The 25,106-nt window shown below is 56.0% G+C and overlaps 1 protein-coding gene across 2 annotated transcripts in view; it reads right to left on the bottom strand.

Annotated features, from left to right (window-relative positions):
* The window catches only part of TRPV3 (transient receptor potential cation channel subfamily V member 3), a 30,247-nt gene extending 8,699 nt beyond the window's left edge, over positions 1 to 21,548 (bottom strand). Inside the window, exons 1-12 of one of the 2 annotated variants that reach the window (XM_045526082.1) lie at positions 21,232 to 21,548; positions 18,792 to 18,912; positions 14,006 to 14,110; positions 13,770 to 13,856; positions 12,680 to 12,834; positions 11,687 to 11,863; positions 7,762 to 7,902; positions 5,747 to 6,027; positions 3,453 to 3,629; positions 2,303 to 2,461; positions 1,525 to 1,626; positions 453 to 526 (exon numbers count right to left, since the gene is read on the bottom strand). In XM_045526082.1, the coding sequence (XP_045382038.1) occupies positions 453 to 526; positions 1,525 to 1,626; positions 2,303 to 2,461; positions 3,453 to 3,629; positions 5,747 to 6,027; positions 7,762 to 7,902; positions 11,687 to 11,863; positions 12,680 to 12,834; positions 13,770 to 13,856; positions 14,006 to 14,110; positions 18,792 to 18,912; positions 21,232 to 21,457 (1,805 nt within the window). In that variant the 5' untranslated portion in view covers positions 21,458 to 21,548. The remainder of the gene's footprint in view (positions 1 to 452; positions 527 to 1,524; positions 1,627 to 2,302; positions 2,462 to 3,452; positions 3,630 to 5,746; positions 6,028 to 7,761; positions 7,903 to 11,686; positions 11,864 to 12,679; positions 12,835 to 13,769; positions 13,857 to 14,005; positions 14,111 to 18,791; positions 18,913 to 21,231) is intronic. The other variant, XM_045526083.1, reaches the window with a different exon arrangement.
* Positions 21,549 to 25,106: the final 3,558 nt, after the last annotated feature.

Below are 25,106 nucleotides of genomic sequence, written 5' to 3'. Positions count from 1 at the left end.
GAGCTTCAGTGGTGTCTGTAGACGAGACTCGGTGATTCCTCAGGCACCTCCCAGTCCTGATCTGCCAAGGTCCAAGATGGCAACTTCTAGGCCCTGTGCAACTAGAAGGGACTGCCCTGGACAACTCTTTGTAAGAAAATACACAGGATGGCTAAGCCTTCTCATGCCTTCTCTGTGCTGCCTGCCACCTGGGGCTCTGTGACCAGTGATGTCAGCCATCACTGCCACCAGATGGTGGGTGCTGTCCTGAGGTTTTCTGACCCTCTCCATGGGCATCTGTGTGCCTCTGACTAGAAGGGACAGAAGAGGTCCCTGGCCGTGTAACTAAGACAGAATGACTGGGACAGGGACACATAGTAGGGTGGCTGTTCCAGAGGGACACTGCAGCCACATATAGGACTCAGCCCTGCCTGTGACAAGGTGACCAAAGTGATAGAGGGCAACCTACTTACAAGACAAAGTGGAACCAGGCATCTGAGAGGATGGACTGCAGATCCGAGGGTCTCAGCAGGAAGATTGCGATGCCCTAAGGCCAGAAAGGAAAGACAGACTGCACCTTCCTCGTGCCCCTCGCCGGAGAACCCGAGGAGGGGGTGTTTCCCAGGACTGGGACTCAGTGAGGGGTGACTGTGTGAAGGCCCAGCCAGAGCCAGGGGCGGGATATGGAAGGAGACCTGTGCCTGGGGGTGTAGGTGCCCCCACGCCATCCTCACCCCAGAACCTGCAAAGCAGCACACTCACTACAGCTCCCTGCCACTCCCCACATGTGGCCGAGCCTTCCAACCTCTGAGCCTTTGCTCATGCCTACTCCATAACTGACCTTGTCCCCAGTGTCTTCATGTCTAGTCCTACCCTACCAGTGCCATCTCTGCCTTCAAGCCTTCCCTGTTTCCCCCGTTCCCAGATAAAAGTCATCTCCCTGCCTCTGAGCACTGGTCTGAACCCAACTCAGGGCCATTTTCAAAGTCTCCCTTAAAGTCTAGATGTTTATGCCCATGTTCAATCCCCTACCAGATTGCAGGCTCAAAGAGGGCAAACTTCCCCCATCCCTATCACCTTCCCTGCGGCCTCACATGTGGAAAGTGTTCAGAATACACCTGTTGATTCACTGGATGGGTGGATAGATGGATCGATGGGGAGATGTTGGATAAAGGATGGAAGGATGGTGGGTATGGATGAGTGAGTATTTGAATGAGTGGCTGGGTCAATGAAAGAGGCCAAGTGATTGGACGGGAGGATGGGGTGGGAGAGAAGGACGGGCACTGAGTGGCTGGGAGGGTAGATAAATGGTGGATAGTTGGACAGATGGATGGAGGGGTAGACAGGTGAAGTGGGTAGGATAGACCTGCCTTATTCATTTATTCCTATGTTAGAAACCTAAGGCTTGGAAAGAAAATGCCTCCCCAAGGGCCCCCAGCAGTGATGGCAGAGCAGGGAGGGATGGGATCCAGGCCTGCTCACACCTGCCCTCTCTCCCCTGCCCACCTCACAGGGCAGCCTGGAAGGGCTGAGGGGCTCGCTCACCTCTTTCACAGAGATGCACATGGCCCAGATGAGCACGAACATCCTCCCCAAGAGCTGCAGCCACCCCATCTTGTGCGTCAGGGCCAAGGGGTGTGGGAGGGCCTGGGGAGGAAGGGAGAGGGGTGGTCAGGATAGGGGTGCGGAGGGCAGGCTAGTGCCAGGTGCTCACGGCGACCCGTCAAGTGCACCAGCATGAGACCGGATCCCTGTCCAAGGCAAGAGAAGGAATGGCAGCTCCCTGCCCCTGCCTTCCCCACCCTCGGTGGGGACCCAGAACTCTACAGCAAGTACAGTCCACTCTGTGCTAACAAGCCCTCATGCCCCATTGCATTTGTCCTTCCCAGAGCCCATCCACATCCAGAGACTCAACAGGGCCTCATAACACAGTTAAATAAAACCGAGACTCTGTGCCGCACGTGATGGATGGGAAAGTGAGGCCCAGCGTGATGGCAAAGCTTGTCCTCCTCCCACTTCCTGTGGCCCTCGCAGCAGAGATGCCCAGCTAGTTCTAGGTTTAGACAGACAGCCTGGCAGGGCCTGGGGCTCCTCATTCGCTAACTCTCTCCCCCAACATGGGTCCACCTCAGGCTCAGCACCTGGGGCTTAGCCCAACTGAGCGCCAAAGACATATTCAGTTCCCTAGAAACTGCAAAGGACAATCAGGGGACCCTACACAAATCGCTTGGCCTCTCTAGGCCTCAGTTTCCCCATCTGCACATGAGGTGGCTCCAAACTCCTCCAGCTCTGGCCATCCCTGCCCCCCAAGGGGCCCACATACCTCCTCCTCCCGGGGGCGGTAGTACGAGACGAGGGTCAGGGTGATGTTGTAGAAGAAATAAAAGCAGAAGGACAGGAAGAACATGTACTTGGCAAACTTCTTCCACTTCATGTGCAACAGCGTGTGCAGGGGCTCCAGGGTCAGCATCTCGTGCCGGTTCTGGGGGAAGCACATACCAGTCACCGCGGAGACGAGGGTGAGAGGGAGGGACCATTTTCAAAGGGCCCAGCGGAGTTGAGTCAGTGCCGCCCCTGGCAGAAGGGGCTGTCATTATGCCCAGTGGACTGGTTTGGCTGGAAATGCTGGGAGGGTAATTTCCAGCTCCCGAGGCTCCTCCCCAGCGCACAAGGACAGCAGTCGAGTGCCAGGGAGCTGGGCTGCCAGCAGTAGGGCCTGACACACAGCAGAGAGTGCGGGTAGAAGGGGCGAGGGGAGCTAATAGGGTTCCAGGCCAGTTTGCCCCCCTTCACTGTGTGGCCTTAGGACAGCCCCGACCCTCTCTGGCCTCAGTCTGCTCATCTGTAAAACTGCTGCCGATCCCTGCCCTGCCAACCAGGCTGCTGTGAGGGTCCGGGAGACCCCAGACAAGGCAGGCTCTGGGAAGCTGATTCTTGCTAAAATATGAAGGAGGAAGACCCTGCCTGCTGCCTCACTTCCCCCCGAGAGCAGAACACCTCTACAGCCAGCCCTCTGTCCTCTCGTCTAGCTACACTGACATCCCCTTCTGCTACCCTCCAGGAAGTCCCCTGATTGCTCCAGCTGTCCCCTCATCTGGGACCAGGATTGGGGGAAGAAAAGGTCCCAAGCCTGGCCTGGTGTATACCAGCAGGGGAAGTGGGAAAGAAATGAGATGAGGGAAGTTCAGTACCAGCCACCCCCTCACTCCCACCCACAACCAAACTGCCCAGGCTTCTGGAGTGGGAGACCCCACCACCACTAGGGTCTACAATCTGAAGTTGACCGGGAACAGCTGGGCACAGCCCCAGGCCCCACTGTCCCTGTGCCCGACTCTGCCCACTACGGCAAGGCACTAGGGGACGCAGGCACCGTGGGGTTAGCAGCACAGGGGGCCTCCCAGGGCCCTCCGAGCCCCCTGCCTGAGGTCCAGCCCTGCACTCCCTGCCCTTCCCAGCCCACCCAGGAGACCCACGTCGATGTTGGTGTTGTAGACAATGATTTCCAGCACCGAGTTGTCTGTCGTGGTGTCCACGTTGGTGAGGTCGTAGAGCGAGGACGACACGGGCCCGTACGCCCAGTCGGTGAACTTCCTGGACAGGCTCCGGCGCGGCTTCTCCTTGATCTCACGGCTGAGGATGTACTTCAGGATCTGGGGACGGGACGAGGAACAACCGTTCAGCCACAGAGCAGGGCATGGGGCCAACAGGGCTGGGCCAGCCAGAGGCAGGCTGGCCCGGGAGATGGTCCCACCACGGATGGTCAGAGACCTGCCTCTGAGCCTGACACCGCAAACCTGGGTGCAGCTGTATCTGTGGAACGGTTGCAAAGCTTGCTGTCCTGCCCATCCCACTGGGGGTGAGAACACCAGAGACGAAAGCTGTGAAGGCCCTTCGCACACTGCAGGAAGCTAAGCAACCGGCTCAGAAATCCTCGCACCAGCTGGGGACCCAGCTCAGCAGAGGATCCGGGAACTGACAATTTTTGGAAACAATTTCCATTTGGCCTGGACTTGAGAAGAAGCTAGAAGTTTTTCCAGCTTCCCCATCCCACTCTCAGACAAGACCCCTCCAGCTGAGGCTGGCCACGCTGGCCAGACAGGTGGTGACACAAGACACCAGCCTTGCAGGGAGGCTCCTGGGACCTTTGTAGGTCAGCAATCCTCAAACTCTGCTGCAAGTTAGGGTCCCTGGGGAACCTGTAAAAATCCCACACCACCAACTAATGAAAGCCAAATCTCTGGGGTGAGTCCCAGGAGTCTGTATTTAGTAAAGTTTTCTGGGTGGTTCCAAAGTGCAGTCTAGACGCAGAGCCACTGCTCTCCAGCTCACCACTTCCTGAAAGCTGAGCCCTGGGTCACCCCAGGATGGGGCCAGGGCTTCCTAGGGCACTAACCCAAGACCCAAGAGGAGGGTCCTGTTGGGGAGGACAGTGTCAGAGGCCTGGTCTCACACAAGCCAGTGGGTTCCCATCCCATCTTTCATGGGAGCCCGGGCTGAGAGACCCTAGGGATGGGGCCGAGTCTCCCCATCCTGCCCCCCAGCCTGTGAAAGCCCCATGGGCAGGGTCTATGTGGTAAGCATCGCTGCAGCCTCCACCACCCCCCACACAGTGGCCAACCTGGGCAGCATCCAGAAAAGTTTTTCAAAGGACGCTGAACCAAGGAGAGAAAGAGCCAGGAAGGGTACGGGTGCCTCCCCCAGAATGGCCACAGCAGGCATGTCATCCTCCAGAGAATATGGGGGTCTGGGGCCACGCTCCATGCAGGCAGCCCCTCCCTGGGCTGGGGTGGCAGGGAGAGCACGTGCCACAGTGACACATAGGCCCTCGGAAGAAGCTCGACCTGCAACCACAATCTGACCTTCCTCCAACCCCAGCAAGCTTGGGGCAGGAGGGGAGGGGAGGCAGGCACACAGTTCCTCCTCTGTTGAAGCCATTCTCCATCTCCTCCTCCCCCCACAAGAGAATAAAAAGGTCCCTTGTGGGTCCCAGCCCTGACCACTAGGACAGGACCAAGGCCCTCGGGACAGCTGACTGGGAAGAGGGCGCCCTGAGGCTGGCACAGCTGTGATTACCCAACAGCCACCACCCCCCAGCGTCCCCCTGCAGCCTCCCAGGGCACGGAGACAGCAAGGCTGAGGAACAGGCTCAGATCCCAGAATCTATCCCCTGAGAAGAACCTCTCGGGCCAAACCATGACTCCAGCCAGACGGAGGTCGCAGCCCTGCCCCACTAGAGTCTCCATCCACCAAGGCTCCCAGCTATTGAGTTCCTCGGACACATCACACAAGGCACAAAGGACCCTGGGCAGCCACGCTCTCTGCTGGGGACGTGGCACAGGGTTTCGGCCTGATAAACAGGTTGGGGTCTCTCCATAATCGGGGAACAGCAGCGCATGGGCTCTGGATCCAGGGCAGCCACCCTGGGACTCCTGTCCTCTGAGACGCTGAAGGCCCCCAGGGTCAGACACTCAGCCTCTGCTCAGATGCGTCACCACGGAGGAATTCTCAGCCACAGAGCACGTCACCTCGGCCTTTAGGCTCCTCCCGTCTAGCCCCAGTGAAGGGGTCCCAGGGCAAGGGATGGAAACTCAGGGTCTCAGAGGCTGAAGGCCGGAGAGAGGGCACATGCGCTTCATCTCACGCTGTGCGGTCACTCAGAACAAACACACCTCGGGCCACAACTGGACCTAAGGCTGGGACTGTCCCAGGGCTGCGGCTGTGATCTGTGGATCCCCAGAAGGGCCCCCAGGCCACCCCGACCTCCCACCTCGGCCTTGCCCATCTTGGCGGCCAGCTGCAGCGGCGTGAGGCCGTCGTTGTTGCGCGTGGTCTCCAGTTCCCAGTTGCCACTTCTCAGCAGGATCATGTCGTACATGCGCTTAACAAAGTCATTCTGCGTCTTGAAGTCCTCGGCCACCGTCACCAGCGCGTGTAGGATGTTGTTTCCCCGTGAGTCCTGTGAGGTGATGTCGGTCTGCTCGTACTCCATCAGCAGCTGCACGATCTCGGGCTGGTTGGTGCACGCTGCCAGGGCCAGGGGTGTCTCGCCTGGGGGGAGGGGAGCACTGGGGCTCAGTTCTCTCATGGGTCAGAGGCAGAGTCCCCCAAGCTCCAGGACTGGGGCCTGTACCCTGACCATCTGGGGAAGATTGACCCTTAAGGCTCCCTGGCCCTCTGCCCTCGTCCCCCTCATACAGAGGGGAAGACGGAAGCTAGATCTCTGCAGTAGCCTCCTAACTCTCTCCCTGCTGCCACCCCAGCCCTCCATACTCTGTGCTCAGCCCAGCAGCCGGCCCACCCCTGTTAGCATGTAAGTCCCACCTCGCCCAGCGTGAAAGCTCAAAGCCCTACATATCCTGACCTCCCCTCCTCCTCTCCCCCTCACTCACTCCCCTCCAGCCACAGCAGCCTCCTTCCTCTTCCTCCAACACACTGATCATTTTCCTGCCTCGGGGCCTTGGCACTGTTCACTCTGCCTGTGTACCTGCATCACTCACTTCCTCCTCCTTTAAGTCTTTGCTCAGACGTTGCCTTTTCAGTGAGTCACCCTAACCACCCTATTTAAAATTGCAACCCACCTCCCTCCTGCCCCAGGCACAACTCCTGATTCTCCTTCCCCTGCTTTAGTTTGTATTTTTTCAAAAGCGCTTGTCATTTTCTAATATAGTACATGATATTCTTGTTTATAACATTTAATACTGATGGTGTCTCTCTGTCTAGAATGCAAGTTTCATGAGGGCAGGGATCTTTGTTTCGTTCACAGATATATTTCAAGCACCTAGGATAGTGCCTGATATAGACAGTAAGTGCTCAATAAATGTTCAGAAAAGAGAAGGCAAGTGACTCACACGTGGTCACACAGAAGCAGGAACGGACGGCAGGTCTCCTGCTGCTTCCCTCTCTTCATCCCACCCACCAAACTTTTCCCCACACCGGCTCCAGCCAGGTCCTGTGCAGGGCAGTGGGGACACGAAATGAACTGGACAGGCCCCTGTCCTGGGATGCCCAGACCCATCTAGTCCTGCTCATTCAAAAACCATCCAGAAGAGAAAACAGATCAGTGGTTGTCAGGCAGGGCCTGGGGTTTCAGGAGAAAATCTGGGGTGCGATGGAGCTGTTTGCTCCCTGTCCTCATCTTAGTCGTGGTTACACAACTGCATGCATTTGTGAAAATGAACAGAATTGTACACTAAAATGAGTGAATTCCCTATATCTAAATTATATATTTCAATTTTTTCCCCCCAAGGCATTCTAACCCCAATTACTTTTGGCCTCCCCAGCTCCTCAGGCAGGGAATTTTTGTCCTCTCACTTTTGACTCCCTGTTTGCAGTCTCTGGATGCACTGGGGACAGGGGACAGAGCCAGAGGCCAAAGCCAGGACACTTATGGCAACGCCTTACTACGCTGAGGCAAGTCACTTCCCCTCTCAGAGCCATCGCTACACCTGTAAAATGGGGCTGTCTCCTCGGCCTGGCGCCCGGGTCTCTGTTCCCTACAGAGGACTACCCAGCAGGACACCTGTAAGACCACCAGGCGACAACCCCAAATGCGGCAACCACACTCCACCCCTCCCTCTCTGGTCCCCCCTGGTGTCCTGCTCAGACGGATCTGCCTGCAGCCTTCTCCCCGTCCCAGCTCTGTCCTCCCCGGTCCCCAGAGCCTCTTAGGCGGGGAAGGGACCATGGCTCAGAGCGCAGAGCAGGGTGGACGGCCCCTCTCTCCTCCCTGCCCCCATCTTCTCTCCTCCCAGACCCCGCGCCGCGGGCGGGGACGGCACCCACCGAAGTAGAAGCCTTCGTGCTGGGACTTGGGGTTGAAGAAGACCCCCTTGGCGTGGGCGTTGACGTCGGCGCCCGCCTTGATGAGCACCGCAGTGATGTCCCCCTGCCGCCGCTCGATGGCGATGTTCAGCGCCGTCTGCCCTGCGGACCGCGCGGGGATGGGGGGCGCTCAGTGCCGGGGACCCTGGGTGACATACCCACCTTCTGGGGCTTCTCCCCTCTCCCGCCTCCATACCCTCCTCGGAACCACGGGGAAATAACAGCTGCTTGTCTGTGTCACCCGCTACCCAGACTCCCAACCTCATTCTTTGCTTCCTTCATTCTATTGTAGGGTGGGCGCAAGGAATATTTACGGAGCGTCTGCTCTGTGCTCCGGTGCCAGGCGCTGGGGACACAGTGGTACACGGGGAGCAATTTTGATTCTTTCCCTCAAGAAGCTCACAGTCTCGCTGAGAATGTGGTACCAGGGCTCAGAGGGGTGCAGGGACTGAGGTTCCCAGAGCAGGGGCTCTTAATAGCTGGAGAGGGTTGGAGGGCTTCCCAGAGGAAGTGGCCTCTAAACTGGGACCTTGGAAAGTTAAGTGAGGCTGAGTGTGGCCAGCTCCTAAGCCAGGGCAAGAGGGTAGAAGTTAGCCTACGGCCCATGGGAAGTCACAAAAGGCGCTGGGGCAGGGAAGTCATAACCAGCGTGCTGTGCATGTCTGTTTTCAACTCACTCTGGTTGCAAAATTGGAAGATGCATTGGAAGAAGCCAAGACCAGAGAAAAAAAGATGAGGTTTGAACTAAGGCAGGGGAGGGGCGGGACCAGGGACATTACAGGTGGAGAGAGGAGATAGTCCAAAACCTGGCCAGGCCCAGTGGCTCACACCTGTAATCCTAGCACTCTGGAAGGCTGAGTTGGGAGGATGGCTCAAGATCAAGACCAGCCTGAGCAAGAGCGACACCCAGTCTCTACTAAAAAATAGAAAGAAATTAACCGGACAACTAAAAATATATAGAAAACATTAGCCAGGCATGGTGGCACATGCCTGTAGTCCCAGCCACTTGGGAAGCTGAGGCAGTAGGATCGCTTGAGCCCAGGAGTTTGAGGTTGCTGTGAGCTAGGCTGACGCCACGGCACTCTAGCCCAGGCAACAGAGCAAGACTGTCTCAAAAAAAAAAAAAAGGAAAGTCCAAAACCCTTAGGAGAAAGAGCCCTCAGGATGGTCTGGGAGGGTTGGAGAAGAAAAAGTGACTAAGGTAAGGTCCAGATGTCTGGCCTTAGCAGTGGGCGAATGAAATGCTGGTGTCTGAGGAAATACAGGACAGAGGGAGAGACATTAAGCCTGTCGGTGGAGGCTATAGAACCTCCAGAGGGAGGGAACCAGAAGGCTAAGGGGAGGGGGTGTGTCAAAATGTCCATTAGAAACAGCATTTTCCAAATAGCTGCCACCATGTCATACCCAACAATAAAGTCCTGGTGAATTAAAGAACTAGGCATTAAAAATAATTGAAAATTTGTTTGTATTAATAACTAAACTTCCGGTAGGGAAGACCTTCTTAAGCAAAGTCCAAAATGCATAAATTATAAAGAAAAGACTGACATATTTCCTTACATAAAAATTGAAGATTTCTGTATTTCAAAATGCATCCTAATGAAAGTTAAAAGACAAGTGATAAGCTGGGGAAAATATCTGAGATGTATAAAAAGACAATGTGTTTTTTAAAGTCTGTAATCTATTAGGAGTTCCTACAAATCAACAGAAAGACAAACAACCTAGAAGAAAACTGAGAAAAGATTACAGACAAGCACCTCTCAGAGGAGAAAATACACATAGCCAATAGACAATACAAAAGATGTTTGGAATCACTGGTAATCAGGAAAATGAAAATTAGAACCCAAAGAGTTAACCCTTTCACCAGATTGGAAAAGAGCAAAAAAAAAAAAAAAGGATGGATAATTGCCAGTATTAGCGATGAGTATTTTTGTACCCTGTTGTGGAGGGGGAGAGTAAATTAGTACCTTTTGGAGAGAAATATGGCAATAACTATTATAATTTTATAATGTGCAGGTACTGTAACCCAAATATTCCAAGTCAGAGTATTGTCCTAAAACAACGTACATCTGTGCATAGGGTCATGGACAAGAATATGCACTGCAACGCTGTCACAGCAAAAAATTGGGAACCACCTGGTAAATGGTGAAATTAGCCATGGTACAGCCATAATTTCAGTCTAAGCTGGTAAAAAGAAGCTAGGCTTTCATATTCTGGTGTGAGAAGGTCTCTAAGACATACAGTTAATCGAAAAAGGCAAGTTGTAGAACAATACAGACTGTATGCTCTTTTATGCTAAATAAGTAAATAAAACTATTTCTGTATGCACATATACACACACATATGTCAAAGGCCTAGAAAAGTCCTCAAAGGATACAGGGAGTAGGAGATGGATGAAGGGCTTTTTTTTTTTTTTTGAGACAGAATCTCACTCTCTTGCCCAGGCTAGAGTGCCGTGGCATCAGCCTAGCTCACAGCAACCTCAAACTCCTGGGCTCAAGCAATTCTCCTGCCTCAGCCTCCCCAGTAGCTGGGACTACAGGCATGTACCACCATGCCCGGCTAATTTTTTCTATATATTTTTAGTTGCCCAGCTAATTTCTTTCTATTTTTTTAGTACAGATGGGGTCTTGCTCTTGCGCAGGCTGGTCTGGAACTCCCAAGCTCAATCTGCCGGCCTCGGCCTCCCAGAGTGCTAGGATTACAGGCGTGAGCCACCACCCCCGGCCATGAAGGGCTTTTTTTAAAACTTATCTAAAATGTTGGAATGCTCTACAATGAAACTCTATTCATGTGATATGTATGTATTAAATAATTAAAAATAAATTATGTTGAATCTGATGATAGATATGTAGAGGTTTTTATGCTAGTATCTCAACTTTTATGTTTAAAATATTTTTATAATAAAAATATTTAATTGAATAATTATTAAAAGAAAAAATAAAGCTCTGAAGGCCTCTGATAAAATGCTTGAAAATGATATTAATAAAGTCATCATTGGATTCTCTTAGCACCATAGGGAGGAAATATTAGCCCCTGCCTGATAGGGAAACTGAGGCTCAGGGAAACAAGGTAACATGCCCAAAATATAGAAAAATGCTGCTCTATTGGTCCTGGAGTCCCTGTACCCCAGGTGGTGGGGACTGCCTAAAAACACTTAGGGGAAGGCATCAGCAGATACCTTTGGGGGGCAGAATGGTGGTGAGGTTGGTTTCTGGCTTCTTCCACCACTCAGAGAGAGAAGGTCCCCACGGCCCCCACACACCCACCAGCACAGGGCAGATTCATGAAAGAAAGAAGAGGCAAGGGGAGGCTGAGAACAAAGAGAGATGATTTGTGACCAGGACAGCAAAGCCTTAATAGAGGCACTAATAAGTTTCAGTTATTCATGCATTCAAAAAATATATATTAAGCATCTCTTATGTGGGACCCTAAGGGCACCAGGAAATCAACTAAGGGCAACAGACTCCGTCCCTGCCCTCAAAGGAAATGTGCTGCTAGAAGACGGAGCCTAGGAGTCCCTGCAATACTGACAAAAAAAAAGGCAGGGACAGAGGGGACTGAAAAGGGAGAAGAATTAGGACAGGCAAGTTTGAGTCACTGGCCTGAACCTCCCCGTCCACAGGCCTACTGTCAGCTCCCTAGCGTCCTGTGCACCACAGTATGCTGGTGCCAAAAACAACATCTGGCCTGTAGTCAGTGCTCACAGTTATTTGCAGAATGGAGGAAAAAAGAGGGGAGTCCCTGCAATGTGCCCGGCACCATGCTAAGTGCACAGGCTTCTGGGTGGCAGCAGTGCCTCTGCGTGCCATGGCCGGCAGTGGCCCTGTGGCCCTGCATCCCCCACCCTCGGAGACTCCTGTCTGCACAGCCCCTCTGCGGGAGGTACCTTCGTAGGCCTCCTCTGTGTACTCAGCATTGATGAACCTGTCCAGGATGTCGTTCTCCTCGGCGAAGGTGAGCAGGATGCGCACAATCTCCTTGGTGTTGGGGTTGATGTTTAACAAGGCCTTCATCAGGCAGGTCTTCCCTGTGTCCGAGGCTGTCAGCTTGTGCATGAGGAAGTCTGCAGGCGGGATCACAGGACGGAATTGCAGGAGGAGCCCTGCTGCCCTGGGCCCTGTCCGCCCAGGGGGTGTGGGAGCTGCAGCCTCAGACCTGCTCCACACCCGCACTGGCCTCCCTGACCCGGCTCCCCCTGGCTCTCCTCCTCCCTCTCCAGCTGTCCCTCTTCCAGCTCCTTGGCTGGCTGCTCGTTCTCTGCTCTCCACAGCCCATAAGAGCCTTGTCTGAGGCCTTTTGCTCCTTGCCCTCTGCACCTTCTCCCTGGAGGAGCAATCTTACCCACTACATGGCTTCCCATGGTCCACGTTGGTGACAACACCCTGAGATCTGTGTCCACCCTATCCCCTTCTCAGGGCCTCCAAATAAAGCTCATCGCCTCCCCTCCAACCTGCCACTGCCTGGTCCCCAAGACAGCTAGCGCTCCACCACCTGCCAAGCCATCCAAGTCCAAATGGCCCCACACTGGACTCCTCCTTCTCCCTCACTCCCCATGCCCTGCCAATGCCACTGCCTGCAGAGCTCTCCAGAACTGTTCCCCTCCCCCAGCCCTGCTTTGGGGTCCCAATTCTGTCTGCCAACAGCCTTCCCCAGCTTTACCCCCATTCTCGATGCAGTACCCAGACTGTGATCCTCACTCACATGCCTAAACCCTTCCATGGCTCCCTATTTCCCTCAGAGTCAAGTTCAAAGTCCCTAGCCAGCATTCAAGGCTGCTCACACTCCAGCCCCACGGATTGGTGGGGAGATGGGGGAGGTGAGCAGCAGGAGCCAAGCAGGGCCCCCAGCCCTGCACCCTCTGCCAGGCCCAGGCACTGACCAGGTACGTCCAGGCCACGACGCCGCTTGCAAAGCTCCTGCAGCTCCACCAGCAGGTCCACCAGCTCCTCCACGCAGCCCTCAGACACGGCCGTGAAGATGCGCTTCTTCAGCCGCTTCTTCTTCCGCTTCTGCTCCTCCTTGGCCAGGTTTGCACTGAGCCCAGAAAATGTTTCCAACTCACCACACGTGCACCCCTGCCCCACTCTCTCCCCTTCCCCTTCAGAGCTGCCTGTGGGCTCTGCACCTGCCCCAACATCTGGCAGGACTGTCACAGTGCCCGCAATCCCTGCAGGGTGCTCCGGGCCCTGGGCTCTGTGTTGACCATCAGGCTCCCCTGCAGGGGCAATCACATTTTGTCAAAATATGTATTCAGATACACATAGTAATGATCAGGAAAGATACATGCCTAACTGTTCATAGTGATTACCTCAAACGTATGGGATTTCATATTTTGTGTGGTTTGAACTTTTTAAGTCTCTTCTCTCCCCACCCTCATACTACAAATAAGCAACCATGGAACGCATTGATGTCTCGTTTTGTTTGCAGGTGTTCTTGCAACATGCATGCTGATGTTGCATACGCATGCATTTGTGACCACTCCGTTTCTGACCTGGGCTGGTTCACCCCTGCTTAGGCAACCTGGTGCTCCCCTGCTTCTGGAAGGTCACCATATGGATGCCAAACATAGTGTGGACAACTGAGCACGGCATAGCACACTACAGCCCAGAATTCCTGGGCTCAAGCAGTCCTCCCGCCTCAGCCTCCCAAGTAGCTGGGACTATAGGCCTCCGGCAGCGTGCATTTTTAATTTACATAAATGGTATGGTGCTAAAGTTCTTATTCCGCTGCATACTGTTGTTTGAATGTTTTATGATGAATGGGTATTATTTCACCATTTATAAAAATTTGATACTCCGCTCTTCTCCCCACCCTGCAAAATGTCGTGCATGCCATGAGCCCATGTCTCCAGACATTTGTCCCAACCCCCAGGAATGGTGGCTTCTTCCTCTTCCCTACCGAGCCCCGGAAACTGCCCCTCTGGCAGCTCCCCTGGGTGGGCATGTGGGAGGAGGGAAGGCCAGACTCACCTCGGACTGTTGGGGTTGGATGGGGTCTCTGTCGCGTCATCCTGAGGAGACTGGGGGGAGTCCATGTCATCACAGTTGCCAGAGATGCTGGAGGTGGGGGAGGGCAGAGAGAGGTTTAAGAATGGACAACGGCAGCACACAGCCGGGCCTGGCCATGTGGCCGGGGCAAGCCACTGCCCGCCTCCCAGTAGCTGAAGGCTGGGCCCGGGCAGGGCTGGGCCGGGGGCGGTACTCACCACTGCCGGATGTTGGAGTCCATGGGCTTGGAGAAGATGGGGGGCGAGGTCTTGGCGACAGTGGGGTTGGGCTCAAACCCTTCAATCTCCAGGAAGAAGTGGGCACTGAGGGGACACCCAAGGAGGCCATCAGAGCCGGGCAGCACCTGTCCACCTGTGTCCTGCATCCCTGCCTCGGAGGGTGTCCCCCACACCGAGCATGTGCCTCAGCCAGCTCTGAGCCTTCACTGCCTCCCAGTCACCTCTAGGGTGCATGCTGTCACTGTCACCACATTTCACAGGTGGACACTGGGAGGCTCTGGGTAACGCAGCAGGCAGGTGGCAGAGCCTGGATTCAGAGCTGGGTCTGGGTGACTCTCATCACTAGAAATACCAGGTGGATGAACCTGAGAGTCTTTGCTGGGGGTGGCCTAACCCCTGAGTGAGATTTCCCTCTGCCACTGCCTGCGGGGGCAAAGGACTCAGCAGAGATGGGGAACATGGCATTGGAGCCAGAGGCCCCCATCACCACCCAGCTGCTCCTCAGGCCTCAGGTCTGCAGTGAGCGCCCTGCCGGGGGGCGGTCCCTAGACTCAGATCCACAAGGCCTTCCCTTGAGGAGAAGGAAGCGGCTGGAGTTATTCTTGGCTCCCTTTGACAAGACCTGTGCTGTTTGTCACAACAGAAAACAGGGTGCAAACAGCTGATCTAGAGCAGAGAGGACTTCAGGGGTCAGGGGACAGGGCTGGGAACCCCTGGCCAAGCAGGGAAACCCAGGAAGCCACCTCAGGCAGTGGAGGGAGGAGCCCTGGGGGGAGAGGTGGGCGAGGGTCAGCTTTCCCCTCGGGCTGGGAGAAGAGAGACGGGCCCAGGGCCTGGCGTGCTGAGCCCCAGGGAAGGGGGCTGCTCACTGCCCCACAAGAGGCAAGACCACACCCAAGACGTGACTCCAGCCAGACAGCTCTGGCCCTGCCCTCAGACACACCCACAAATGCAGACACCCATATCCTCGGAAACCACATTCAGAGACCAGCCTTCTGGGGACAACCAGGGTAGTGCAGATCAGGCTGAGGGTGACCTCGGTGGCAGCAACTCCCCCACTGTCAGCTGCTGCAGCACAACTGCTGGCTCTGTGACAGCCTGGGGCTGTGCCCTCCTGACCGGCGGGGCCTCTCTCCAGGTGCACAGGGCTCTTAAGTGCCTCCTCCGCTGCCAGCTTCCTCCCAGGCCCAGAAGGACCAACACGCCCCCTCCCTTCCTTGCAAGATGGCAGAAGAGCTCCCAAAGTGCAGTCCCAGAAAGACCAAGTTCAGGAGAGAGGGCAGCAAGGAAGGCACTGTGGCCCCATTCCACAGATGAGGAAACTGAGGATCAGTATGGAGCAGCAGCTCATCCTTGGTCACCTCCCAGGGTAGAAGCCAAGTTGGCCAGAGAACCTGACTCCTGGTTCACAGTCCACACCACAGTCCACACCACACTGCCCTCGCCTTGGCCCTCTGGGCCTTGCTGAGCTACCCAATACAGCCACGTCCAGCATGGGGCAGGCAGGAAAGAGACCCAGGGGAACCCCTGTCCTCTCCTTTAGGCACAAACAAGCCAGAAAAGCTCAGCAGTAATCCAGAATTGGGGCATGAATCGGGTGGAGGGAGACGCTGGTTGGCACATTGGCCTCTACCTTCCTGTCTCCTGCCCATCAAGAGGAACCTTCTGTCCCGATGTAAAATCAAACCCTTCTTTCCAAAGAGAAGACAAAGGGAGGAGTAAACCCTTCCTGGGAAGTCAGAGCTGGATTCTAGTCCATATCTGCCTCCTGTGTGACCCCAGGTGGTCACTTGCCGTCTCTGGGCCAGGCGTCCTCACCTAAATGGGTGATGGTCAGGCCAGATGATCCATAAGGCCTGGACTCTGGAGCCAGGGTAGATCCAGGATCATCCTATAGAATGTCCAGCTGACGTGGGCCTCAGAGGTCGACCAGTCTGATTACCACTCCCCCGTACCCCTGCAGTGCCCAGAACTGCCACCCCAAAGCTATCTCCACTCCACCATGGCAGCCTGGCTCAGGGGCTCCAAACACTTCTGCTTGCGGCTCAGCCCCAAAACATCCTGCTTGAGATCTGCCAGATTCCCTCTAGACACAACCCCAGCCCCCATACCCCACAGTTTTTTCTAACACAGTTGGTCCAGCCCCTCCCCTGGTCCCCATTCCACCCCACCTGTCTGAGTTCCTCAGTGGTGTATTTACTCAACAATATTTCTTGAATACCTAATATGGCCAGACACTGTCACTGGGGCTGGGGATACATTGGTGACTAAGGGGCAGAGCGCCCTTCCCTCCCAGTGCTACTGTCCTAGTCAGTTGGTCATAACTGACTCCTGGGGTCAGGCCAAGGCATAAGGCAGTGAGGCCACGGCTTTCTCTGCTCTGGGCAATACACTATCCTTCAGATGTTCGGTCCTCAATGGCAGGGACTATAACTTCATGGTCCTTGATGCCCCAACACTGGTCCTGACACACAGAGACCTCACTGCATGGGTGAGTGGGAGGATAGATGATGAGTGAAAGATAAATGAGTGGAAGGAAGAATGGCTCGTCCAATAGATGACAGGTGAATGGATGGATAATGGACAGATGATGGAATGATGGGTGGATGGATGGACAATGAGTATTTGGGTGGGTAGGTAGGTGGACAGAACCAATAAGCAGACAGACCAACACAACCTTAAACTATAGATGTTGGGAGGTTGCATCCTTCAGGTGACTCTCACTGTGTGATCAGGTGCCCAAAGCCCTCTCCTCACCTAAGCCACATGCCCTCCCCGATCTTGCACCAGAAGCTGAGGAGCAGTCCTTTGTCCCTGCTCTACCTGCCCACCTTCTCAGGGCCTCCTACCAGAGCCCACAGGAGACCGAAGATGGTCCAGACATGTAGATCACAAGAGCATCTATCCACTCCAGGCCTGAGGCTGAGGGCCCAAGGAAAGGGAGGAAATGTTTCATCATCTACCGTGTGGTGTCCTCACTCATGCCGAGAGGCCACCGGGCTGCTTACTCATCGACCCACCCACTCCTTCTCTCATTTTCCTGCCTGCTCCTTCATTGACTCAGCTACTTACTCAAAAACTACTAGCATGCTCTGTGTAGGAAACTCAGGGGACAGGGAAGGAAGAGATGACCCTTCCAGGGATCCCATCCTCAGAGACCTCAACCAGAGCTAAGACATCGTCCCAGTGGCCTCGTCAACCTCTTCAGAGAGGGGTCGGGCTGTGGGAGCTCAAAGGAAGAGAAGGTCCTTCAGTTGAGGACGGGGATTGGGGAAGGCACTGTGCTCTGTGGGAGTGGGATGGGCCTGTGGTTTGGGAAGAGCCTTCGAGGCAGAGCAGCATGAGAAAGCCTCCTCGGGAAGAAGGTGAGGCCTGGGTCTGGGGAAGGAAGTGCTTGGAGGCTGGAGCACAGGGTGTGAGAATGACAGTGATGAGGGCCAGGCTGGTGGGGGGCGCCCAACTGTTGGGCAAGGACTTAACTCCTGGGGTGGAGCAGCTGCTGGACCATGAGGGCCTGTCCCATGACTGCTCTGCCTGCCACTGGCACACCGCATCCCACCCACCAACATAAGCACGTGGCCAGGGCTTGGCCATGTGACATCCGGCTCCTGACCTGCTGCAGATGCTACTTTTTTATTCCCACCTTTGGCCCAGACCAAAGGCCACCACCTGGGTGTTGTAGACTCGGGCGAGCAGACAGATCTACACCATTTCACGTGCATTTCTGTCCCTTTCTAGTCAAAGAACCACCCTTGAGCAGCCCCAGGGCTGGCAAGGAGCCTGCCTGCCACCTGCTTTGTCCCAAGGAATGCCCAAGTGCTGTGAGCTGTGCAAGGCCCACTCCTCCATACCCTCCATCGGCCTGTGTCTCCGACCCCGGGCATCACCCAGGGAAAGCAGCAAGCTCACCCTGGCCCAGCAGGAGGGCAGAGAAGACACGGCCACCCTAGCCAGGGCCACCCCAGGGGGGACCAGTTCCAAGCAAGCACAGCTGAGGGGGGTGGGAGAGCAGCCTGAGAGGCACCAAGTCAGCTGCAGGCTGGAGGACCCGCAGTGGAGACAGCTGAGGGGCAGAAGGTGTGACCCCCAGAGAGGTCACTTCTCTGCTCCCAGCCTCCTCCGTGTCCCCAGCCAGGAAGTGGAACTGACCATCCCAGGCCTGCCGTGTTCCTGGGGGCCCTGTGGAGTGACAACAACAATGGCAATGGCAAAGGTAACAAAAACACTGTCAACGCCAACATGTGCTGAGCACTGACCATGTGCCAGGCCCTGTGCTGAGTGCTTGTTGACGTGATCCCAATTAGCCATCACCCCGTGAGCTGGTGCCATTGCGCGTGTCCCCATTACACAGGTGGAATTAGAGAGCTTGACTAACCTGGCTGGTGCACAGCGGATTGGAGTGGAAAATGTGCCCTGGGGAGGGCCCAGGCCACCTGGAATTCCCACCCACCTTTTTGCTCCTTGTCTTGAGGATGGCTCCAGCCTCACCTGGAGCCTTCCTGACTGTTTCCACCCCGGTGCCCCCCGACCCCTCCAAGGAGGCCTCCCTAACTGTGCCAGTCACACAGACCTCCCTAGCTCAGCCCCCGAGTGTAGGATGCTGTTTCCCCCACTGTGCCCTGGTCAGACCTAGCGGGGCACCAGGCCACCCCGGATGAGGCTGAGCGTCTCAGGTCTACCCAAGGATAGGGTTCCCTGGGTGGGTGCCAGGCCCCCTCCTGTGCCCCTCCCAGAGAGGATCCCACTCCCCAGCTTCTTGTCCTACCTCTTCTTCGTGGGGGTGACCTCCGCCGGCCTCTTCTCTGGCAGGACAGCAGGGTTCCCACTGGGGGCAGCAACTTTCCTGCCTACGAGAGGCACCATCTCCTTGGGGTGGGCATTCATGGCTGGGACACAAGCACAGGGCAGTGCTCCTGTTGAGGGGGCGTGGAAGAGCTTCAGGGGGCTTCAGACGCCCGTGTGGCACATCCGGCTCCTGCTCACACTTCCTGGGGCAGGAATCTCACTCCCTACCTTCCCCAGTCACCCATCCTTCCCAAGGACAGAGAGACTGTCCCTGAAGCTTCCCCTGCTCCTGTGGCCCTAGGAGAGCCCAGCAGCGTGTCCAGGTGGGACCACCATGCCCCTAACCTCTCTCAAGGCACCATCTCCAGCACCACCAGTCTCCAGGTGGACTCCCGAGAATTAGCTCTACTTTCCCCATGTCGCTCTCAGATTTTGTGTTCAGAGCTGTTCTCAAAGAGGTTTTGACCTCAACAGAGCAACTGTTACCTCCTTTGCTGTAGACACTGTGCTCCTAATAACAGCCTCGAGCTCGCAGGGTGTTTCAGATTTCTCGGCACCCAGGTGGTCTCTGCAGCTAACACGCTGATCACCTCCGTCACCCACCCAAAGCTGAGCGCCACCAGCCTCAGCTGTCCGTTGGATCCCCTCACCTGGGGAGAGCGGCTGAGTCCCCTTGCCCCAAGTGGAGGAGGCCGACCCCTCAGTCTAGACATGCCCCTGCTGGGTATGGGCTGGGCACTGTGCTGAGCCCCCAAAGGTACGGAAATGTTGGGAAGAGAGACGGATACATCTTCCGAGGAGCCTAGGAAAGCATCTTGGAGGGGGCCTTGAGGGCTGCCGGGTGCAGGAAGGGCAGTGCAAGTGGAGGGCACAGCCTAGGCTAGGACTGGGAGGCAAGAAAGTCCAGTGAGACTCAAGAGCTGGTGTGGCCGGAGAACCTGGGGGTGTCACGGGCAGTCCCGGCAGCAAAAGGCTGGGAACAGGCTGGGCCTTCCTGCAGGGGCCTCGAACACCACTCAGGACCTGAGGCTGACCCCGAGGGCAGCTGGGAGTATGGGGGGCAGGATCTGGGTTACACAAGAGACAGCTGCCTTAGAGAGAGCAGGGGCATGGGGGTGGGAGACCGGCAGGCCAGGAGGAGGCTGCTGTGGGGGCCATCGGAACGGGGAAGGGGCCAGCTGGCCACCGAGGATGAGACCGACATGGGAAAGGGCCGTGTGGACAGGAGCTGACTCTGCGGTTAAGTTCTCTGCAGTTTGAGTCACCCCCAGGGACACAGAGGCGATGGGTTTCTGTAAGAAGAACCCACCTGGGTGGGGTGGAACTGGGGCCACTGGTGGTCCTGCCCCAAACAGGACAGCTTCCTAGAGGACGTGGCCAGGGCAGGCTGTCGGCAGGGAGCGAGCCCCCCCCCCTCCCAGAGGTGAGCAGGCTTAGGATGGGGGGGCATCCAGGGAAGAGCTTTGGGCCTGCAGTGTGGGCCCCAAGGTGGAGGTGCCCACGAGGAGGGCATCGCGGGCACCCAGTCCCTGCCCATCTCCGGTTGCGGCCGGATGAAGATGAGGCGGCCTTGACCACCTTCCCCAGCACACAGTGGCCTGTGGTGGAGCTAAAAGGCGGGGCTGGGCCAAGAGTGAAGGGGAGGGATGGAGGACACGTCTCTTACCCCTCCCTGGGCTTCTGCCTTCCCTTCTGAGAAACGGGCTGCATTGTCCCCAAGGACCCTGGAGCCCTGAGAGCGAGTTGCTCCGTCCTCCCTGCCCTGGGCCTGAGTGTGGGCTGCCCTGAGCAGTGGGGGCAGGAGAAGGTCAGGATAGCTCTGGACTCGGGCTGCAGCAGCTATAATTAGCTCCCTGAGTCACGCCATGAACCCCGCGTTCTCACCTGCTGGACTCTCTCGCTACCCCAGCCCTCCCTCTCTCTGGGCTGGAGCTTCCTCACCCGGGAGGTGGGATGTTGCGCCTCCCGATCCCTGACACTGACTGAAAAGGCCTTTCCTGGGAGACAGACCAGGCCCAGGGCCACGGCACTGGCTCAGCACCTGGGAGACGCCTGGGCCCTGCCCCCTCCCGCTCTGGGGCCACCTCTCCCCATCCTGAACTCCTGTCACACTCCTGCCCAAGAAAGCCACATCCCTAGGCCCACTGGGGAGACAGGATCCTCCCTCCACCCCTCCAGCAGCCGTGAGAGGTTCTCCCTCCCCAGCACCCCCAAGCCTCAGGGAGAGGGTCCTGGGTCCGTGAAAACCTGTATTCTCACACACCCTGCAGCCAAGAGCTCACGGCTTTGTTTCCCTTGCTAGAGGCCCAAGCTCCTCCAAACTGTCCCCAGGGCCTACTGGCAAAGGGCAGACGTGCCCCAGAGGACCCGTGAGGTCCATGCTCTGAGCTCCCCAGGGACCTTGTGCAGGGAGGACTCACCTGGTGAGGTTCTGGGTGGCAGTGGCAGCCCTTGCTCTGAGATCACCGCATGTCCGGAGCCCAAGGCCCCTCGGTGGGACCGTGGCTGAGGCGGCAGAAGGCTCTCATCGCAGGCAGAGGGATGGCTGGAATGAAGTGTCAGAGGCAGAACTGGCTGGGCCACCTGCCCTCGGCGCCAGGCAGGCCACACCCACCAGCCACAGCTGCAGCGCCCGCCCGCCCACATGCCCCGTGTGAGTCACCCCCACACCCACACCGTAGCCTCACCCCCATGGGGGAAAGGCAGAAGGCAGCAGGTGCCAAGGCCAAAGGTCTGGTCCCAACTCTTCCCTCTCTGGTATTTGATGCTGGGCAGGTACCTCCCATCACAGGCCTCAGTTTCCCCAACTGGGAAATGGAAATCATAATGCCTACTTCCCAAGGATGCCATGCAGAGTCTAAGAGATCATGGAGGTGGGAGGGCTTAGTAGATGGCCCAGGGCTCTGACCCCTGGGAGGGAAGGCCACAGCTGGGGCTGGCCTGCTTGACCCCAGGGTGGCTGGCCTCAAGACTCGTCACTTGTCCTTCAAAGTCAGTCCCTGGGCTCAGGACTCGCAGAGACAGAGGAAGTCCCCACTCAGTGCTTCCCACCAGCAGTCATGCATCACGGGCCTTGGTGCCAGGCAGCCGTGCCCCTTCCTGGCTGCATGGCCTTGGGCAAGTCATTTCTGCGAGCCTCCATTTCCTCATCTGTGAAATGTGCCCCGGTTACTATGGAGCTTAAATGATGGAGTGGACAGAAAGGGCCAGAACAAGGCCCAGGGCACAGGATGAACTCAATACACAGAGACAGCTATTAGGTGTCATTGTTCTCGTCATGCCATGTGATCTCCCAGCAACTGCCCAGGCCACCTTTCTCCAAGGCCAGAGCGTGGCAGGAAGACTCTTTGCCCTCCCTCCTGGCCCGAGCCACTGGGAGTGGGTGGAGCAAGGCAGGGGCAGCCCGGTTTGCCTCGTGTCACGTCACGTCACCCGGGAACTGCACACCTGCTCCCGAGGGCAAGGTGCTGACAAGACAGGACTGGGAAGGAACAGGAAGTCTCTGCTGACAGGGACGCAGCTGGCGCCTGATGCAGCCGGGAATTCCCAACAGCCATCAGGAGGCAAGCCCTTGCCCCGAATCCTGCCGGGCCTGGGGAGGGGGCAGGGGCAGGCTTCTAGGCCACGGGAGGGCAGGACCTGTGGCCATGAGGGGCAGACTGACCCAGGTTTGCATGTGGATGTGGGCGAAGCGGGAGGTGGCTTCTGCAGTTTAAGTCAAGGGGGTCCTGAAGTTCCCACTCACAATCTGTGCCTGAAACTGCACATTGAAGCCCAACTTTGGGTTGAGCGCTGTGCCCCACTTAACCTTTGCGTCCTGAGAGCCCACGTGGGAGGCCCTGGCAGGGAATCAAGGGGAGGGTGAGGGACCCAGAACTGGAGAAGGCCATCTCCACCTTCACGGCACTCATGGGCCGAGAGCTCAGGCAGGAACCATAGCCCCACCAGGCAGGTGACAAGGACAAAAAGGTCTCAGATCAACAAAGAGGGAGGAAGCCCCTTTATTGGGGTGATAGGATCAGGAAAAGGGGAGTATTTGAGCTGGACTTGGAAGGAGGGAGGAGTCTACAAGAGAAAAGGGACTGGGTTGGCCCTGGCTCCTTAGTCCCACAGGGCAGCAGGGCCATGTTGGATGAGCCTCACAGGGCACGTGGCCCGTGGCCTGGTGGGGATGCTGTCACCAAAGTGATGGCAGGGAACTGATCAGCCAGGCTGAGCCAGCACCCAAGGCAAAGGCCGTCTGGACCCCGGCTGGCCCGTGCCAGGGTTCAGATCCCCCGGTGGGGTTCCTGTCTTGTGTCTGGGGTCCACACCGTTCAGTCACAGGAGCATGAGCCAGCAGTTGTACCCTGCAGGCACCCACCTAGCATGGCCCGCTGAGTCGTGGCTGGCTCGTGGGTGACCTTCAGCCTTCACTCCCAGCCACCCTAACTCAGGAGCCTGGAAGGATTGAGGAGCTGTCCCTACTCCCAGGCTCCTCGCTCCTGGTAGCAGCATGAGCCGTGCTGTGCTCACCTTTCACTGTGACCCCAGATTCTTCTCTGGTGGGGGATGGAACACGCAGAGCCTGGAGAGGCAACAGTCCCAAGAAGGGACCTGGCAAATTGGCTGTATGTGTGGAGGAAGACAAGCAGGGGAAGTGGGCTGAGGCCTGGGGTGGGATGCAGGCCAGGAGAGGGGAAGGGCAGCCCCTGGACAATCCTGCCCCAACCCTGCTCCCCAGAGGCCACCCCTGGACACCCCACGTGTGCCCCCAGCCCACCGGATGGAGCTCAGAGTGGAAGCTTTGGCCAGCAGTGTCTATCTGCACCACACAGAGGCCGTCCCGTGCCTGCCATAAATCAGAGGACACAGCCGGCAGGCCATGAGCAGACCCTCCCTGCCTCCCCGAAACTCCCAAGCCCTGCAGACACCAAGCCCACAAGTTCCAGCCCCCCAGGGGGAAGAAGGGGAGAAGGGGTCTGCGTGGGGTGGGTGCAAGCAAGGAGGGGCCTAGCCCCTCACACACTCTAGGAAATGCCCTACTAGGTGCAGTGAGGAAGGAACAGGGCAGCCAGGCGGAGCTCCATCACCAGCCTCGGGCCTGAGCAGCCTGGCCCGACAGGGGGCAGCAGAGGGGCCGGGCAGGCCACTGCGGCTCCTGGGCCAGGAGAGCTGAGCACCTGCCCCACTGGGGCTCTGGGTGTGGCCCCTCCTGCTTCCAGGTGATGGAGGGAAGGACATGAAGACAGAGATAGACAGCAACAGACTTGAAATTGCTAAGAGAGTAGATTTTAAGTGTTCTCATCACAAAAAGAATAGCATGTGAGGTGATAGGTGTGTTAGGTAGCTTGATTTAGTCCTTCCACAATGTCTGCATATATCAAAACATCGCGTTGTACACTGTAAATAGATACAACTTTCACTTGTCCATTAAAAATAAACTTTTTAAAAAGCATAAATACATAAATCAACAATAGCATCCTATCAAATAAAGATTTTGTTCTGTTTCATTCCCACATTTACCATTTTGAGAGCATTAGTTTAAAAAAAACACATAGAGAAGTGAATATGACCAGAACAAAAATATAACGTGCTAAAACATAAATGCATACAACACGTTGATCAATGCTATTAAAAGTTTAAATGAAAACGCTAAAGAGTGAGACAGAGAGAGAGCACATTCAACAGAAAAAAAGAAAGAAGACAAAGAAAAAGGAAAAAGACCACTACATGCTTATTGGAATGGCCAAAATCAAAAACAGTGACACCACCAAATGCTGACAGGGATGTGGAGCAACAGGAACTGTCTCATTCATTGCTCACGGGAACGCAAAATGGTACGGCCGCTTTGGAAGACAGTTTGGCAGTTTCTTACACAACTGAACATACTCTTACCATTCAGTCCACCAATCACACTCCTTGGTATTTACTCAAAGGAGTAGAAAGCACATGTCCACACAAAAACTTACACACCGATGATTATAGCAACTTTATTCATAATTGCCAAAAATTGGAAGCAACCAAGATGCCCTTCAGTAGGTGAGTGGATATAAGGTGATGTATCCAGAGAATGGAATATTACTTTGTGATAAAAAGAAATGAACTCTCATGCTGTGAAAAAGCATGGAGGAAACTTTAGTGCATATTACTAAGTGAAATAAATCAATCCGAAAAGGCTATGTATGGTATGATGATTCCAACTACATGACATGCTGGAAAAAGCAAAAGTATGGAGACAGTAAAAAGATCAGTGGTTGCTAGCGGTTGGGGGAGGGAGGGACTAATAGGAGCACAGAGGATGTAAAGGACAATG

Source organism: Lemur catta, chromosome 15, assembly GCF_020740605.2.
Source record: "Lemur catta isolate mLemCat1 chromosome 15, mLemCat1.pri, whole genome shotgun sequence".
Taxonomy (NCBI): Eukaryota; Metazoa; Chordata; class Mammalia; order Primates; family Lemuridae; genus Lemur; species Lemur catta.
Note: the sequence above shows the minus strand (reverse complement) of the source record. Positions and strands in the feature narration are given on the sequence as shown.